At 34.7% G+C, this 19,317-nt stretch overlaps 2 protein-coding genes across 2 annotated transcripts; both read right to left on the bottom strand.

Moving 5' to 3' along the window:
- Nucleotides 1-518: 518 nt before the first annotated feature.
- LOC114712555 (uncharacterized) lies at nucleotides 519-6,023 on the bottom strand. The gene is made up of 6 exons (XM_028897111.1): nucleotides 5,936-6,023; nucleotides 5,065-5,200; nucleotides 3,728-3,919; nucleotides 2,935-3,130; nucleotides 1,493-2,194; nucleotides 519-835 (listed from the first exon to the last, which is right to left on the bottom strand). The coding sequence occupies exons 1-6, from the start codon at nucleotides 6,021-6,023 to the stop codon at nucleotides 644-646; spliced, it is 1,506 nt and encodes a 501-aa protein (XP_028752944.1). The 3' UTR covers nucleotides 519-643.
- A 3,643-nt stretch (nucleotides 6,024-9,666) lies between these two features.
- LOC114712553 (zinc transporter 11-like) lies at nucleotides 9,667-12,902 on the bottom strand. Its single transcript, XM_028897110.1, has 4 exons — nucleotides 12,744-12,902; nucleotides 11,219-11,729; nucleotides 10,553-10,608; nucleotides 9,667-10,445 (listed from the first exon to the last, which is right to left on the bottom strand). The coding sequence occupies exons 1-4, from the start codon at nucleotides 12,900-12,902 to the stop codon at nucleotides 9,921-9,923; spliced, it is 1,251 nt and encodes a 416-aa protein (XP_028752943.1). The 3' UTR covers nucleotides 9,667-9,920.
- Nucleotides 12,903-19,317: the final 6,415 nt, after the last annotated feature.

Here is a 19,317-nt window from a genome sequence, read left to right as displayed (position 1 = left end):
AGGGTAAAATGGTAAATTGATTATTACTATTCATTCCCTCTTCTTTAACCAAACCAAACAAGATAAGGTTAAAACCTCCCCCGCCTTCCCTCCAACCCCTACTCTCCCCTCAAACCCAGCAGACCCTTGAATGATGTCTCTTTCATTCCCTTCTCTTGCTCCTCTCAATGAACCATACTAATCAAAGGATAAATTTGGATATTTGTCAAAAATTATGACATTTGACTTACTTCAACTATACTTCAACTAATTTCTTTTAATCTAATGAAAGTAGTAAATAGGATCTTATTAAAAAAAGGATGGAGAAAGTATTTATTTACCCTCCTGTATGTTGTAGAATGGATTGATCGTCATAAGCAAAGAAGTTGGCATCCTCCTTGGCTTTCTCTTGTTCTTTGTTCTTTCATCTTTCCATTCAAGGGGGAAAGTACCATAAAGATGAGCAGAGAATTGCTTATATGGGGAGGAGCCAGGCCAAATTATAAATAAATCGTTGGAAGGGGGCTTTACACTATTTTCTAAAGACAAAAGCCAGTATCAAAACATACACCATGAAGTGAGGGACATACATGAGATCATGCCTGGTAAGGGTTCTCCTCAAGACATCGACAAAACAGACTTCATGGCAGATTAATAGTTTCCCTCAAGTGCCAAGGTTGGGTGGTCGGGTTGACACAGGAGCGCCATGAGAGTATCTCCACTGATCACAGGCTGAGCATTTATCTAACTTCACACTGTTTTCCAACGTACAGAATTTACAAGACCAGCTCTTGTACTTGGTGGCAGTATCTTTTGGCCTCTGTGTTCCACACAACTCACATATAGGAGCTAATGGCTGCAGAGGTCAGGTAATCATTAACACGTAAACAAGCATGTAATCAATATATCAACACATATTTGTCCAAAAAACCATATCAATCATCAATCAATCAATATATACAATAAAATCCATGGCAAGTTGCTCTATTCATAAGCATTGAACAGCAATGCAATACAGGAAATCATTGTCTAGGAAAAACGCAATCTGTCAAACGAAGCAGTATGCGAGGATAACAAAGCTAAAATTTCGTAGCTTTATACATGCCACCCGACTATCCACTCGAAATAGTGAGTACATGAAGTTCATAGAGAGGAGTTAGCAATTAGCAATAATCGTTCCTATCAACTCCTACAGAAAAACACATCTTCCATGACTAACAGACCTATAGGAAAAGATCAATTGAGAATCTTTAATATGCACACCAAGAGCTCGGGATATGTGTGTGTGTGTGATATAAGCACGGGATATATCCCATTATAAAGGGAATCGTATTTTAGTTGTCATCCAGGAGATAAAATGTCCCTTAAACCAAAGTCCTCATGATTTAAAGTCCTTACCTAATACTACCTTGCCAATTGCCATTAGGTAAAATTTAAGACGAAATTATGCCAAAGTACAATTCTTTTAATAATAAACTGCAAATGCTTGAACTCAATATATTAGGCTGCTTACTTTATTTAACAGAGTGCATATCAGACATTCCCACATGTCAGATTCCTCAGAATGAAGTTTTTCATTATCCTCAGATAGTAGCTTGGAAGATGGAATTGACAAATCTGAAGTACTAGACCCTGCTTGAGAATAGGACCGAGAACAAGATATCTTCACTGATTCAGAACAACTTCTTTGAGATCTAATTGGATGTTCACTGATGGATTCAATTTCTGTTGTATTCAAAGTTAGATCCACATATTTAATATCAGGAGAGGCACTGAAACTTGAATCCAAATCACGACTTCTTTTTCGAGATCCTTGATCCAAAGGTAGAGTAGAATTATTTCTTTCTTCTATGCATCCTGCTTTTTCCTCCTTATGTTCAAGATCCTTAGCAATATTGTAGTCCGCATCTTCATCACATGAAAGTTCACAAGATTGAGAACCACACCAAATATCATCCTGTAATCTCCTTTCTGCAGCCATTGCAGCAGCTTGTACTGGACTGAGTGCACCCATTATTGCACTGTCACCACCAAGGCGTTTGGGCCCAGATGGAAGGAGAGATCCCAAGCGTGCTCTATTTTCTGCCGCAGCAAGAGTGGCCTTACGGAGGGATGAAAGTGGAGGTTGACGAGATAAACCACCTAATCGCCTTCCTGGAAGGTCAAAACCCTCTGCTGTCCCAGTTATTCCCTTGGCCATCAGCTCTTCACATTCCTATACAACATTGATAACATCAACACATGAAGAAAATCATGTCCGGGTAAAACACAAAACAAGGATTCTTCCTAATAAAGAATAGTATTTTCCACATGGAAGGAACACCTGGAGATAAGTTCTCAGATGTTAGAACGATCATAAGACAGCATATCTAAAGAGGGTAGAAAAATGAGGAATGGATGAACTGATACTCAAACTTCCAAGGTTTGTCATAATTAACATTGTCTTCTGGCAACTTTTCCAACAGAAGAACAAAGTTCAAAATGTAACTGTGGAGAGGACTTATATAAATCTACCCAGCACCTGCAAGCTGTCTCTTACATGATCTTTGGTTGAGGGTAAGTTGCAAGGGAAATATGCTATTCACTTCACTTTTCAACATTTTTTCCAATCACAGCTGATAAAAAGGCCCAAAGTACAACTGAGATCTTCATCAATGAAAGTATGCAGTCTGGGAATGAAGAAATTTGAGTCACAGAATAGCAATCTGATCATTGCACGGAACCGCACTACTGATAATAAACCCAATGGCCAAACCCCGTGTATGGCAAATTAACAAATATCGGGCAGAAATATTTTTTGAAAAAAATGTCACACTTAAACGCATATAACCCCAAAGGTAATTGTTTCAAAACAGAGCAACGGTTCCACATGATACTGAAAATAATTTCACAAAACAATACAGAGGAACAACCGTATTACATATGCATTATGTGGGAAATAAGTAAAAGTAAAACCTTTCTAAGTTCATCCCAAAGCCTGTAAAAGTTGGCATTGTGAGGACCATGAACATTATGGCAAAGCTCATGAAGCATTGTATCCAGAACTTGGTCAAATGGGTAAAAGTCCCAATCCCTGTTTGCCCTTCGCAGCCTCAACTTCACATGTACACCACCTCCAACATTCAAGCCCAGAAGAGACGGATTGTTCGGGCTACAATTACATTGATTAATTCATTATTTATAACATATGGAATCAAAAGCAACGCAGGTTTACAAAAGTCAATCAGAATTCCTTTCATCGCAGCAATTTGAAAGAGACTTGAACTACAGGTAGCCTATGGTACTTAAAATAAAGCATACGGCATAAGCAGCGACCCACTGTTTCCATCCTTTAAACTACGCAAAAAAAAGAAAAAGAGGCTACTTCAATTGTTAAAGCAAAATCAAATTGGTGAACCAGAGTCGTGGTTCTAGTTTACGGTAGCAAACACGGGTCAGTTATTTCGCATTTCTCATTTCTGAAGACAGCAATCATACCCTCTCAACAAAAAAATCTTGCAAATTCTCCCCACACCCATTCAAAGTTTAGTTAAATCATTCGATGAGTAGACTAACATTTTTCCATAAGGACAGTGAATCGCCCCGCAGAAAGAGAGAAGAAAGCTTGAAATGTTGCAAGTCATAATACATCGGTGTTTCCCAAAAGAAAACAATCATCCCACCCACCCAATGTATTTTGTATTCTAAAGTTCCTCTATACAACTAAAACACGGGGAAAAGTGTAAAGCGAGAGAAAAACGTTATTCACCAGAATTCAGAAAGGACTTTGACCCTCCATTTGTGTTTACGCATAATGGGTTGGACCTGTTTGGCAATTTTCTCCAACATCTTCTTCGCATCTTCCTGTCCAGGCTTCTTGAGAGCTTTGATCTCCCAGACCTTGTTAAGATCGCCCACATTCATGGTTCTGAACACAGCGAAACTAAACCTTCTGAAAACCCTAATTCAGCGAGCAATCAAACCAAAAAGAAATTTAACTCTTAAAATGGCAGATGCTGAACTATTATCAACAATCAGGAGACCAAAAACGACGATGATGCAGTCCTTCCGCGTTCGCGAGGCTGGCGGGATTTTGAACATCAAAAGCGCCGCACCCGCACGTGCGATAAATGAACATTCAAATGCGTATTTGATTTTTCAAACCAAAAAGAAAATTACTACTTCTGTTTTTTAATATAAGATCTCGTTTGATTTTTATTTTGATCTTTATAACACTTTAATCTATTTTATTTCTTATATTTATATAATAGTATTTTTTTTCAAAGTAGTACTTCTAATAATAGTGGTTCCAGTTAATAAACTTGATTAATAAGGATATTTTAGAGAAGACAATACTTATTTATTATAAATAACTAACTGAACTTATTTTTTTAATCTCCTTAAATTAATCAATTAGCTCTTCTAATTAAGACCGGGTAGTATCTGATTCACAGTAAACTTATTGAAAAGCTTCCCTCGGAATTTTTTCGGCCCCAAAAGGCTTTAATTTATTTTTAAGAACCCAAGTACGCACATAAATGACAATGAAATAATAAAAATGCCTCCTTTAAAATATTTCATACTTGCTGGCAAAAATATTCAGGTCAAAATCCACTAATTAATAGAGTTAATTGTCTAGTTCCTAATATAAAACATATTTAATTAATTTGATTATATTAGGTAAGTTAGTTAATTATAAAAAATATGACATGTTTTTTTAAAACATCATAATCATTTTTCTTAATATTTTTCCCTACTCTCCTACTTGATTATGGTTTAGAAAGTATCAATTGCAAATAATTAAGAAAAATTTAATAAATATAAAAAATACATCTTACATTTAGAACCAAAATCAATTCAACAATTACTTTCTACCAAGGAACAAAAACCGGACTGAGAACTAAACCGATCAAGACAGTAGGTTAAGGGTCACTAATTGAACCGGAGGTCAGATTGGGGTCAAACTGGCCATATTAAAATAATACAATTTAATTCACAACTTAAAATAGAACAAAGTTCATAAGTAATAATCACTCAAAAAAAAGATAGGAAGTTCCAAAAGTAGTTTAAATGTTCGATTGTACCAAGCAAATATTAATAAAATACACATCTTTATGACTATGAAAATCAAAATCATCAACGAGAGCATGGACTGAAATGTTAACAGTTGGACGAGGAAAAGTAGGAGTAACAATATTATCGTGCAAAGGTGGAGGATTAGTAATAACCATATCTTCACCACCTAAATAAGACAATAACAATATTAATGATTATGCAAATAATTATATATTCATCTAAGAATACTAATAGAGTCCTAATTATATATATAAGCCTTCATTATCCCTATCAAGAGTTGTTGAATTTGCAGTGCCTTTATTGTTAAGAACACTTTCAAGTGTAGCGATATCTCTATCATCAAACTCTGGGGTGGGATCTTCTTTAGTCATTTAAAAGTCCACCATATCAATGTTTTCATAATCAATTGGATCATAACTTTTCTTCTTCTTCAATGTACTCCTTTAATGACAAATAAAAATTCAATTAAATATAAGTTAATTAAAATAAAAGATTAAAAGTATTTAGTATTTCCAAGATTACCTATGCTTTAATCGCAGGTTATAATTTGTGAAAACCAAATCATTTAGCTTTTTATGTTCCAATCTGTTTCTTTTTTTTTGTATAAATTCTTTCAAACAAGCTCCAATTCCTCTCACAACCAGAAGAAATAGAAGTTTGACTAAGAATACGCATTGCAACATGCTACAATTTTGGAACTAAACAACCATAATATGTCCACCACTCATCTATAGAATAAAATACATTTAGTATTGTAATATTATAAAGAATTAGTAAATAAACCATGAATATACTATAAAGTATTAACACTAATAATGGTCTAATTTTTATGTAGCTTTTTGACATGAGGATCTAAACTGGTTTAGTTCTGGTTTAGTAGATCTACTGAAAGATTCCTTGCCTTCACGATAAGTAATTGCTTGTTTCATTACCAGGAAGCCATCAACATCTTCATCTGAGTAAGACTCCACCACATCAATCAAAGCCATCATTAATTTTGACTTGCTAGGACAGTCTGGACCATATATGATTGCAGGGTTCAACAAGTACAATGCTGCATGAAAATTGGTTTTCAAATGCCTGTCCCATCGAGTTTAAATAATGCTTGTATAAGGCTTATACATCTCTTTGTTCTTCTTAAACATCTCCTTAATTGCCATTTTTACTCTTTGCATGCCTTCATAAACACAAGGCAACGAAGGCTTTTCATCTGAATCCACAATGCGCAATAATTTTATAAGAGGAAATACAATCTTTACAACTTCATAACAGTAATTCCAAAACCGGTTATCTAATATGATCGCACTAAGATTTTATCCTGCTTCAGTCTTTGATAATTTATGGTTCACAAAGTGCTTATCAACAACTAGAGCTTGCAAGTCATTTTTGTGCATATATATGTTGTGCAATGTAATAAATATAGTCGCAAATCTTGTGGGACTAGGATGCACAATTTCTTTCCAACTTGGTCTTTTTCTCAATCAGGATAAGACAGCCATATGATTATATGCAAAGATGATTATCTTTGATGTCTTTGATGTAAGGTCTAGTACATGAGGCATGCTAGAAAAGTCTTTCAATACAAGATTCAAAACAATGAGCAGCACAAGGTGACCAATAAATGCTTTTATACTTCTCCTTAATCAACTTGCCACATGCTATATAGTTGGCTGCATTGTCAATCACTACATGAATGATATTCTTAGGACCAATCCACTTGATGACTTCACAGAATAGTGTAAATAAAATTTTAGCATCTTTGACTAGATCTGATACATCAACATATTTCACAAATACCATACTGTGTGTAGAATATACTAAGAAATTTATCAAAGTGTGTTGTCTAATATCGGTCCATCCATCAACCATGTGTGTGCAGCCATTGTTTTTCCATTTAGCACAATGGCAATCAATAAATAACTGATATTCTTTTTTCCAATCACTCAATAAATTGATTTTGAAATCATAAGCAGTAGGGACTTTAAACCCAGGCCTAATTGAAGCAATTCCATCCATAGCTTTTTGAAATAAAAGGCAATCAAATACATTAAATAGAATGTAATTCACAATAGCCTATTTAGCAATCAACATCTTCACATTATGTTTTGTTTCTTTAGTTACTAATGCACTTTTAATACTTGGTTGGTAATCAAGAGTTGTCTTAGGAGCAAAATAATTGTCCATACTCCCAATAGCTTTCCTCTTCTTTGAAGGACTCATGATAATTTATGGATCAATATGAGTTTCTTCAACATCCTCTTCTAAGTTTTCAATAGCTTTTTTCTTTGAACATTCTTTTAAAGATTCAGATATTCTATGACGTACATCATATGAAACGTTCGTATAAGAAGCTATTTGACCAGTAATACCAGCAAGATGTTACTTCATCTTATTTATCCCACTTCCTCTATAACTATTAGTACAAAAAAGGCAAGTATATATATTTTGTGTCCTCTCTTTTTTGTATGCAACATGTGCCCATTTGGGATCCATTTTGATACGTAATGAAGAAGTGGATATTGGAGTGAAAGTTTCAGTATTAGGAGTGGAAGATCTCATATTAGGAGTCACATCGTCATTTTTTGAACCTGGATTACTTGAAATATCCATCACTGTTACTAAATAACAAATCAAAAAATCAAAGATCAAATATGACAATTGGGAGGTCATTACTGTGGGGTTAGCTCGAGTGACATAACATCACTAATTAAAAATAAAATTCAAGATATATAAATGGCTATTTGACTATTGTGGGCATGAGATTTCTTTAGATAAATGTCATGAATCAAATCGAAAAATCTGCCTTGCAGTTTATTTGACTATTGTGGACAAGGTATTTGACTACAAGGTAATGATTCCCCTTTGTCTCTGCACTGGATTGGATTCATGACATTTATTAAATGCATTCCTATTATTAGAATAAAACAATTGCAACCTATTTGACTATTCTTCAACTTCAAAGATCAAATTGACAAATTCAGATTTCATATAGTAGTCTCACACGACTAGAACAACAGCAAATTATTGACAAATTCAGCTACCTATTTCAGTGTTCAGATTCATTATTTAGAAAAATCAAATTTAGTCTTTCAGTTTAGCCTTAGATGTGCGAAAAACGGAAAAAGACTCTGATATTGGAGGAAAAGAAAACAGCAAAGATCAACAGACTTTGATTATTGGAACATATCTCAGCCTCACTCTCAAAACTGGAACAATTGCACAAAGCATGACCAATGAAGGAAAAAGTAGAGTACATTCAACTATCCACGTCTAACTAAATGAAAATAACTAACAAGACAACAAGAGCAAGAGCACAAAACTGATAGAAGCCACCACTTGTGGCTGCGACACTGATTTTGTTGTTGTGAAGAAGAAACGATAACTAGAGGTGACCACCTGCAGCTATGACATGCAGATCTGATTGAACCACGACAGCCTCCTCTTTTGACCTAGACGAGGTGACACAAAGACCCCAAACCTCCAACGGCGAAGAAAACTCTGGCATAATGAGGGTGGATTCAACTAGGGATTTTTGATTTGGGGAGGGAAGAATAATGGCGAAAAGCCAAAATTGAAGATGAGGGTTGAGCAGTGAGCAAGGAGCCTTGCCTTTGATTTCGAGTTTTTGACCTGGCTGTTTGATTTTTTTTTTAATTTTTAATGTTAAACAGCGTCGTTTCGGGGGGCTGAAGGTTAAAAAAATAAAATATTGCAAACCAAGCAACCCCTCTAACCGGCAGGTTGCCTGGTTTTGATCGGTTGTTACAGATTGAACCAGTTTAAAAACGGTTTAATCCATTAGTGATTTTTTTAGCAAACCAGATCGAACCAGCTACCGGTTCACTAGTTTTCCAGTTAAATCGACCGATCCGGTCTGTTTTTTTCCCCTGGTTTCTACATTAAGGATCGAAGTATTATTTTAGAAAATACTTAAATCAAACTCCTTATATTCTTTACATCAAGTTTTCTGCTCACACGAGTCATATGTTGTTAGAAAAGTTGATGTGATAAATATAAAGAATTTAATATAAATAGTATCTTTATTTTTATTGTTGGATAAATCCCACTCATGGATGAGTAGGTTTAGATATAATATGGTAAATCCCAATCACTATTGAACAGGGTTTAGATATAACATGGCAAGCCGTGCTTCCTCAAGGAAAATCCATCAAGAATAGGATATTCAGCGCCCCTGCTAGCATTAGCTGTCGGTCTGCATTTCAGAGCCTTCAATTAGACAGAGGACCTGCTCATCAAAGTATCGATAGATCCTGTTTAACAAAACCAACTGTGATTTTCATGATAGTGATAAGATTGTGATTTTCTAGTTAATAATTCATACCATTAGGTTAGATAAGTTTATCTTCTTGTTTTACTTTGTTGTTATTCTATTCTGAAGGTCCGGCTATGCATGTCAGGATCAGTCAGACAAAAAGAAAGGACCAGAGTAGAGTGACTTATTCACAACACCTCCAGCCAAAGCTCACCAAGAAAAATAACTTTTGCAAGGCATGGGACCATCTGATTAGTTTTGATTTGACAACTTAACAACTGATCCCCGATGGTTTGAAGAAAATCAAAGATGAATGTGCTCCTTTCAGCATGGCAATTTAAGAGAATAAAAAAGAAAGCTTGTCTTCAAGCATTCTTCATAGAGAAAGCTTTGTAGTTTACTTTCACTTTCTGACTTTGTGTTAATGCAATATTACAGAAGAGATCAACCTTAGACACCACAGTAAAAATGCATGGTTATCTTAGATTTACAAGCCTAATAGTAATATTACTTCAATAAAGAAACGAGGAAGAGATGCTAGAAATTCACAGAATACTGGATTTGACTTTAATGCATCTCAGAACTAAGCTATGCATCTTGCTTCGAAGAGAGCTTAAGTGTCCCAAATCATCACAACTGCTATGACTCCAACGCCCAACAACACAGCAATAAACTTGAAATAAGCAGTGTCAACTTGAACTGGTTTCTGGGGTGCGAATCCTTTTGACAATAGATGATTTACTGATACGTAGATAAAAACTCCACAAGCAAGACTCATTGATACAGCAAAGATCCAATCTGCCAGAGAACCCTGTGTTGTGGAATCTATGATGATTCCGATTGCCGCACCAGCTGGACTGGACATGGCAAAAGCAAAGGAATAGATTGCACATGATAAAAGGGGACGATTTGGGGTCATTCTAAGAAGAGCAATACCCATGGCAATGGCTGCAAATATCTTATGCATAGAGATTGTCCATAAAGCTCTCCAAGCATCCTCTTTTTTCTCAGCAACTCCAATGGCTATGCCCTCAAACAAAGAATGAAAACATAAGGCAAGAATCAACAAGATGGTATCTCCAAGTGAACTGGCAGATGCAACATGATTGGCAAAGTGGTGATTGGCACCAGCATGGACCTGTTAACCAGAAACTGCAACTAAATACATGATGACAGAGCCAAGGAGAAGTTTTCCCAGTAGAAGACTTTGCTCAGGAGGAACCTCTATCATTCAAAATTTGTTACCTTGTATTGTGATTGTGAAGTGCGAACGTTGGCACTTCCGTTGGCCATTTCATCACCTGTAAATATAACAAGAAGAATGGATGATTGCCAGGTGTTTGAAGGAGACAAAAGGAGAATCTGAGGATATTCACATACAAGTTGGTTTCTGGCTCAATTGAAGTTCCCCTTCTACCATCTTGAAGGAACTTTTCTTATTTACAGATTGAAGAAAATGAACAGTAAGTTGTCGTGCGCATGAATGTTTATGTTCACTTACGGATCACCATAAGTAATGAATTTGACATGAACAAACCATCATAATAACAATTCCACTTTTATTATTTAAAATCTACATGATAAAATGAATAACTACGATGTTCTTTTACTTCATAAACCTAAGTAAGTGTTCTTACAATTTAGAAGTTGATAAATCCATATGCTGTTCCCATTATTTTATAAATTCTAAAGAACTATGAATCTTAAATAGAAGCCTAACATCATCACCCTTTTCATCTCCGATACTACCAAATTTGCAATCTTCTTAGCCAGACACTACAGTTCGACAGCAGGAAAAGAAGAAAAAGAAGCAAACCGCACTACACTACATTAGAAGATCTAACTTTTAAACTAAGCAAAAAAGCGTAATTATCACCACATATTGATCTTACTACATTCTAAACCACCAACCTTGAAGCTCAACATCAGCTCCCGAACCTGATCTCTTATTCTGCCCGGCAAAGATAGAGGAAACAACACAATCAGCGAACATGGTGAATAAATAACCCACACAAGCGAGCATAAACGCAAAGGGATACTCCTTGTCGGTCAAATCCTCGAACGTCTGGTGGGCATCGCTAAGGAAGTGCATCATAGCAGTACCCAGAAAAACACCCCCAGCAAACTGGGTCCCCAAAACCAAGAAACCCTCGTTCCATTTCAACACATAGGGCGAAACTCCCGCAACAAAAGTCACAACAAACACAATGATCATGCACCAGATTTTAGCGAGAATTAAAGTTCTGGAGCGAAGATCGAGGTTGGCATCAGCAGATTCCCATTCCTTGTCGTGGGCACCATGGGCGGAAACAGAGGAGACGAAAACAAGGAAGAAAAGCGAAAAGAAATGCAGAAATAGGAGCGATGGAGACATCGGCAGGAAGATGGAGAAGAAGAAGGTAGTGATAGGTGGGTTGAGAACCTGACAAGAAATCCATACAAGTAAAATGATTTGGACAATAAAATATTACGTGAAGAAGGTGAGTCTTGGAGTATAGTAAGAATGGAGCCGTTGAAAGGGACTGAGACAGAGAGGAAGAGAGTAGCACGACAAGCATAGAGGACAATGAAAATGGCGGTGTTTTTTTCTGAGCTCTCCGTTCATCACCAAAACAGAGGTTATAAGGTCAGATTTTATTATTTTTATTTAAGTTATTAATTATTTTGTAAATTAGCAATTAAAGAGAAAACTCAGGTCATCTATTATCCAGTTATTCAATTAGATCCTGCCATCTGTAATAGTTTTTCCCATCAACATTTAATCCAAAATCCACCGTTAAACCACCATTAGTCCTAACCCAAAAAAAAAAAAATTTTAATTAAACAAGCGTCTTTCTCTAAACGCTATCCTCTCGTTGCCATATTTGGGATTTGGATTTGGATTCTCTCCATTATCTTTTCCATCCTCATCCTTTCCACTGCCCTCCATTTTTCTAAATAATTATTAGATCAAAACTCTATTGATTCAAATTTAATATTTTATAAAAATAAACATTATTATAAAAAATAGATAAATAAGTTTAAGCTGTTAAAATCTAATTTAAATAATTCTAGCTGCATACTATTATTATGAAGAAATTTTTTTAAAATTTTTTATTTCAATTGTGAATTGTTTAGACCATTTTAATAATTTAAGTTTATTTATTTTCTTGATAACATTATTTTTATAAGATGCTAAATTTAGACTATTAAAATTTTAATCTAATAGTTATCAGGGGAAAATGAGGGTAACAGAAGAGGAGGAGGATGGGAAGGATAATGTGGGGAGAATCTAAGATGGTATTTAGATGAAAACTAAATTATAATTTTAAAAATAGTTTAATAGTATATGAAATAAATGTGCAAAAAAAATTTATCTCAATTTATAAAAAAAATATATTTTTAAAAAGCATTTCTGCAAGAATCTAAACATCCTTTTCAAGTCCCCATATTTCACCTTGTTCTGCCTTGGAGGCTGGAGCCTTCTAGAGCCCAATGGTGATTGCCCATTTTGTTCAAGTTCTGGCGGGATACTTCTTGTCTTTATGGTTGAAGAAGTACAAATCGTTCTGTGTGGGTGGTTCTGATTTAGCTCTTCTCTGAAAGCCAAAGGCATATATCTTTAGTTATGATTTAGCTTGTATAGTTTAAGGCGCAAAGCTGTTGAGCTCGATATCGTGAATGACGTTAAGGTCGATCTTTTGACATCATATCTTCTTAATGCAAAAGCTCCCCTTCAATTCAGTTGGATGGAATTGAGAACCAGGAGGCACCTGGGATTGTCCATTCACTGAGATGCTTATGTTCTCCTGCATTCAGATGGTTAATTAACAAAGAAGATAGGATAATGTTCTCCTGGCTTCAGCTCGTGGTTCCAATCTGAAGCCTCTTCTAAGAGATCGAACACAGAGAGAAGACTTTCAAGAATGAACAAGAGATAATGAACCAAACTCTGGAGAGCGATTCTAGTGCGTGAGTGACACAGGCAAAAAAATTCTCTCAAAAAAACTGAAAATTCCTTCTTTTGACCGCATCTTCCTGCCTTTTTTAAGGCCCTTACCAATCCCAGAAAAGCAGAATTTTTTCCCAGCATCACTCAAATTGCTCACCCACAAACCACGGAAGAAAATCCCTATCCTTCTCTTCCACTTCCCTTTCTGCATCCTTCGCCGTCGGTTCCCTTCGCCGATTACACTACCGTTAGTTCTCCAGCCGATTGCGACCTCAATAGATCATGTCTTTTATTGTTTTAAAAAAGATCTACTTTTTTCGAGACTGATGGTGGTTTAACAGTGGATTTGAGACCAACTGGTGATGTGAAAAACTGATACAGATGGCACAAGGTGGTTGGAAACTGGATATAACGGAACTAATTAACTTAACTGAAGTTTTGTGCTAAAAAAAGAAAAAATTTACAGTGAAGTTTATATGGGTATATTTTTAATAAGTCTTGTATTCCTTTTTTTTTAATAAAAAAAATATAAACAGGATAACATCACTGGCAAAAATAACAATACAAAAGCTACTCGTCTCATCATCAAGATCCATCCTGTGTGTGGAGATTCCTCAAACATACAAAAATTCTAATCCAAACCGCAAAACCCTTTGACTAAGTAGTCTGCTAAATAGGCCAACTAAAACCTGCCAATCCATATCGATAATAAATATGGTATTCTGCTCAATATTTTTATAGGGTTGATTAACATCACAATCCCTATGGTACAAATTAATTACCTCAGTATAGTCAGGATGCACTACAATAGTCCTAAACCCTTCATTCCAATACAACTACAATCTATTAATAATCCCAATAAATTTCGCAATTGCCGGGAGAATAGAGCTCAGTTTACAATTGAAACCAATGATCCATCTTCCTTGCTCATCCTTTAGAACCCTACCGCACCCACTTTTACCATTTGCAGGCACCAAAATGGCCACTTCCGGCAGGTTTATACATGGCCTCATGGAATATGGTCTGCAGCGTCCCTCCATATGGTATTATTAGAATAGAATGTACTACCTCCGGTCTTTAATATAAAACCCTGTTTGACTTTTATTTTGGTCCTAAATATAAGACCCCAATCTACTTTGTCTCTCATATTTATGTATTTTTTTCGAAGATAGTCCTTCTAATAATTGTAGTCCTAGCCTATATAGTTAATTAGTAAGGATATTTTAGAAAAAGCAACACCTATTTATTACAAATAACTAACTTAACTTCTTTCCTTAATCTCCTCAAATTAGTCAACTGGGTCTTATAATTAGGACCGGAGGTAGTACAATGTTTAATAAGGACTTCATCCAGAGAAGCCCGGTAAAAAGAATCGAAGGCATTGTTGGGATATTCATTATATTTGTTTCAAAAACTTGATTACATCTCGAAACCAGATAGCTTGTATTCTTTTTGTATTGCTCTATATACTAGCTAGATCCTTTCTTTTTATAATATGAAATATAAAATAATATATTAAATTAAAGGGAAAACCATATTGAAGGTACCTATACTTTCTCTAAATTTTTAATTTGGTACCTATGTGTTTTTTCCCTTTAATTAAACATTTAATTTTATCTTTTTGGCAACATTAGCTCTTATAACTTTGTTCTATTGATATTTTTAATCTCTACATAAGGATTAATGATGTTAATAGAGGAAAAATAAAGATTTGTTTAAGAACAAAAAACACATAGGTACCAAATTGAAAATTGAAAAAAAGTATAGGTACCTCCAATATGGTTTTCCCTAAATTAAATTCAAGATTTACTGCTCCTCCCAAAATTTGAATTGGTTTGGTCATTTTTATAAGATCTTGCTCAGAGGTGTCTAAACATTGTGTGTTTTTACTAATTTTGCCTCTAATTAATTTTTTATTATCTTCATTTATTTTATTATTAGTATTTCTTCATCTTATTTACTCCTTTATTAAATAAGCACATACTTGAAAAATCAAAATTTTACATATTCATTGCGTTTAACTAATTCTAACTATTTTCTTAAAATACTTTATTTAATTAAAATGATTTTATAAGAAGAACCAGAAGGAGAATATTATTCACATATTATATTAATAAGAGTGTGGATTTATTTCTCTGTATTCGAAGCCGCGTTCAAAAACATTTGTTGTTAAAAATAGGGATAAGGTCCAATCTTGCTCCAAAAGTATGTACTCTGGAGCTGTGAGTATCCAAAAATAGGGATAAGGTCCCATTGATGCTAACTGATGTTAAATTTGACCATTTTGTTTGACTAGAGCTCACGTGTACGTGGCATTCATTTATCCAACTGAGTGCCACCTCAGCGTCTTTACCCCTTTCCCCCCGTCCCCCTCAGCGTTGATGGTCGATGGATATGGGTGTCTGCTTGAACCTTGTCGCCAATTTGCAGGCCACTGTCACTGTTCATTTTTTATTAACATTCCTCATCTTTCCTCCTTCATCCGTTTCAGATCCGGTCTCCATGTCCTTTTTTTTTTCTCTTTTTAATTATACATATATTGATTTAAATTTAATGATTCAGATTTTGATTTCATTTTGTCATTTGCATATTTGTTTACAGTTTTTGTTCTAGAAGTAGACAAGCTCCAACAACGGACGCTGAGTGACTTGAGGATGAGGGAGGGCAATCGATTTTTTTTCCCAAATGAAATAAGGGTGATTTGGGTATTTTGTGTTATTTTATTTTGTTTTTATTTTTTAATTTATCAAATGGCTGCCAACTAGGATTCAAATTAGCTGAGTTAAGATATTATGATTGGTCAACAAGTCATTTTCCAACTCAGCAAGCCACATCAGCATAAGTTAGTCAAATATATATTTAAAGGTCAAACTTAACATTTTTTTTGCTAAAGCATAGGTATCCTTCTATTAGAGACGATCTTATTTGAAACACTGTCGGGCACTAAATGTGGGCACCTTTCTCAACGGGAATTCATACTTTGGTTCACTACGTTGTGGGGACTAACCCCTTCTACTAGACCCAATCTCTGTTGGCTGGTCAAACTTAACATTTGTTAATACCAAGATAATATTATTACGTTTTTAACACTTACAGGGTAACATTACTCTTAAAAAAAACTTTTGGATACCCATAATTTCTGAATGAAAACTTTTGGGATAAAATTGGGCCTTATCCACTTAAAAATACAACTTCAATCAATAGGTGAAATCATGGAAAGAATTTTGAATGTTCAAATACAAGGTCTTGAATATACAATTTTAATAGGAAAAATTAATCTTAACTTACTTATAATTAAGTCCCTCAACTATGACTCTCCTTAAACTTTTGACTCGTTCCTAACTTAGTCTCTTATCTTTTAATTTGTTTTTGTATTATTATCCTTATGATTTACAACTCATTCTGAGTTATCCTATATTGCAAGGATGAGCTATAAAATTGTTTCCCACTCAGCTTTACATACAAAAAACTGCAGAAGACGGACAAAGAGGCAAGAGGAAAGGAGGTGAGCAAGGTGAGTCTGACTAGAGTGTTGAAAAGCCAGACGAAGAGGGAGAAAAAAGAAAGTTGCAAAGACCCAAATGGTGGAAAGAGTGCCAACAGAGATTTCATTTGGGTTAGGATTGAATTGGATGCTGATGAACCTTTGGTCCTGGGCTTCCAAGTTCCCAGACGAGTGCCAACTTTAGGAAAGTTTGAGCTGAAGATTCAGCATCAAAAAGTCCAGAAGTTTTGCTTTAATTGTGGCCAGCTTGGTCATGATTTAAAATCTTATAAAGACATCCAAATAATTGGTTCAGTAGAAGCTGTAGAAGAGAATTTGATGCGTCCATCGGTGTATTGACAATGAGGACAATAGCGATGGAGATCATGGTGAATGAAAGCGAATTTCATATCCCGGCATTGAAGGAAGTGACTTTACAAGTTACTTGATTGGAATGTGAGGGTGTTAACATTCCAAATATTTTTTTGGATGATTCCCAAGGGGGAAATGAAGAAATAGATAAGGTCAATATTTCTAGCAATTCAAATTCATCGCCTATGCTAGGTTTGTAGCCTATCCTTTTTTGTCTATGAAACTTTCTTTTCCCTCCCTCTCTGTTTGCCTTTTCAACATTTGAGTAGGATTTATCTTGCTCACTTCTTCGTTTCCTCTCACCTCTTTGTCTGTCTTCCACAGTTCTTCATATGAAAAGCTGAGTTGGAAGTAATTTCATGACTCATCCTTGCAACATAGGATAACTCAAAATGAGTTGTAAATCATAAAGATAATAGTATAAAAAAAATCAAAAGATAAAGGACTAATTATAAGCAAATCAAAAGTTTATGTGTAAACACATTATTTTGTCTGGCCCACAAAACTAATAATAAATCTAATAAATAAGAAATCAGTAAAAAAATAATTATAATGAAAGAAATATCTTCCTTAATTCTTTCTTAGAGACCAAGTTTGAAAATCTCCCTAAAAAAAATAAAAAAGAACATCTTTCACACAATAAATTGTAATAAAGCAAAAGATGAGATTGGATGTTGATTGGTCTGTAATTTTGGAAATGTGAGGTGCACATTAAAGAGAAAAATCAGAAAAATCAGAAAAATAAAAATAAAAATCCCTCACTTAATTTAATTTGATTGGCTCTCAATTTCGAAACATATTTAGGAGTCATAATAGGAAAAAAAATAAAAAACGAAAATAAAAATAAAAATCAAGATTTGATGACAATTGGGTACTTAAATAGGAAGTTATATTAAGAAGAAAAATTAAAAAATAAAAATTAGAGACAAATTGGAAAACCCTAGGTGGAGCCTATAAATAAGAGAGTAAGGTTTGGAGGAAGACTCAGAATTTTCCGATGGAGAAAGAAGCAAGATAGGGAGCTTTTCTATCATCTTATTTCATGACGATGAGTTGGGTTGGGGAAAGAGAGAGGAGGTCTAACTAGAAATAAGTTCATTGTTTATTATCCTCTTTCTTCTATCTGAGGAAAGTTTATGTTCTAGTGATTATTATCACATTTGTGAGCTTGAACAGTGATGGCTAGAGAGTCGAATCCAACATGATATAAAAACAAAATTTATCAGGTGAATGTGCTACAATGGGGATTCTATGCAAGAATGGGAGACATTTTATTTGGTTTTAGTGAGTGTGTGAAAGTTGATTTAACTTTCATGATAGAAATACTTGCTGTTAAAAAATTGGATTAATATCCTATCAGAAGAACCAAGGGTACACTAAATATTTTTAATATTGTCATTAAAGTGGACTGTTTAGACATATATTGTTGGAAGAAGAGGACCGTGGACTATCCAGGTTAGAGGGAGGTGTAGGAAGTATGATATACACTAGTCATATATTCACCAAGTTAATTACTAGTATTAACACTGTATAGTATAGGTCCTAACCCTAGGTTAATCTTTATATGGAGTCAATGCTTAGCAAGATCTAAGTTAATTAATGTGTTTAGAAAAATACCTAGGAATAGAGAAGAAAGTTTTAATTCAATATTGCTTGAAAAGAGAACAAATAATAAAAAATAAACATTTGAAAAGGTGAATAATCTAATTACTGTATTAATGAGACTTTTGAAGGATAGATTTGTTGGCTATTGTCACTCATAATGGTATCAGAGTTGCAATGGTAGAAAGAAAGCCAAGTTCAATTAATAAACAAAAGGGCATAAATCCACAAGAAGGAGCCCAATGATCAAGTATTCAAAGGCATATGATGATGAAACAGATGATGGGAATGACAGCCACAAAATGAACGAGAGTTAGGCGGCCAATAAATTTTTCAGCACATCTGTATGCTTTCAGCCTTCTTTCTTCTCTTGCCTCTCTATGTAGTTTTGCCTTCCACTAAACGTAGTTTTGCCTTTGACTAAACTTTGACCATATATTAGGATGATCATGGTGAAAATGAGGAAGACAATGGATAAAATTAAAATCAAGAAGAGCAAGGAAGAGATTTGGACCCTAATAATGATAATCTTGATGCCCATGTTAGGAATAATGATAATGGTCAACCTGACTCTTCTATTATCCTCTTTATAACAATTTGGATGAAAATGTAGAATATGTG

Source organism: Neltuma alba, unplaced genomic scaffold (genome assembly GCF_004799145.2).
Source record: "Neltuma alba isolate B1F8T4 unplaced genomic scaffold, ASM479914v2 tig00011373_pilon, whole genome shotgun sequence".
In the NCBI taxonomy this organism is placed as follows: domain Eukaryota; kingdom Viridiplantae; phylum Streptophyta; class Magnoliopsida; order Fabales; family Fabaceae; genus Neltuma; species Neltuma alba.
Note: the sequence above shows the minus strand (reverse complement) of the source record. Positions and strands in the feature narration are given on the sequence as shown.

What these genes read in the sequence shown, in the direction of transcription:
- LOC114712555 (XM_028897111.1), bottom strand. Translation starts at nt 6,023, where the DNA reads ATGGCTTTGATTGATGTGGTGGAGTCTTACTCAGATGAAGATGTTGAT. An exon ending in AGCAATTACTTATCGTGAAG is followed by an intron (nt 5,201 to 5,935) that starts GCAAGGAATCTT and finishes TGTCTTATTTAG; the next exon opens with GTGGTGAAGATATGGTTATT. An exon ending in AAAGTCCTTTCTGAATTCTG is followed by an intron (nt 3,131 to 3,727) that starts GTGAATAACGTT and finishes ATGTAATTGTAG; the next exon opens with CCCGAACAATCCGTCTCTTC.
- LOC114712553 (XM_028897110.1), bottom strand. Translation starts at nt 12,902, where the DNA reads ATGCCTTTGGCTTTCAGAGAAGAGCTAAATCAGAACCACCCACACAGA. An exon ending in AGCTGATGTTGAGCTTCAAG is followed by an intron (nt 10,609 to 11,218) that starts GTTGGTGGTTTA and finishes TTATATTTACAG; the next exon opens with GTGATGAAATGGCCAACGGA. An exon ending in CTTCACAATCACAATACAAG is followed by an intron (nt 10,446 to 10,552) that starts GTAACAAATTTT and finishes TCTGGTTAACAG; the next exon opens with GTCCATGCTGGTGCCAATCA.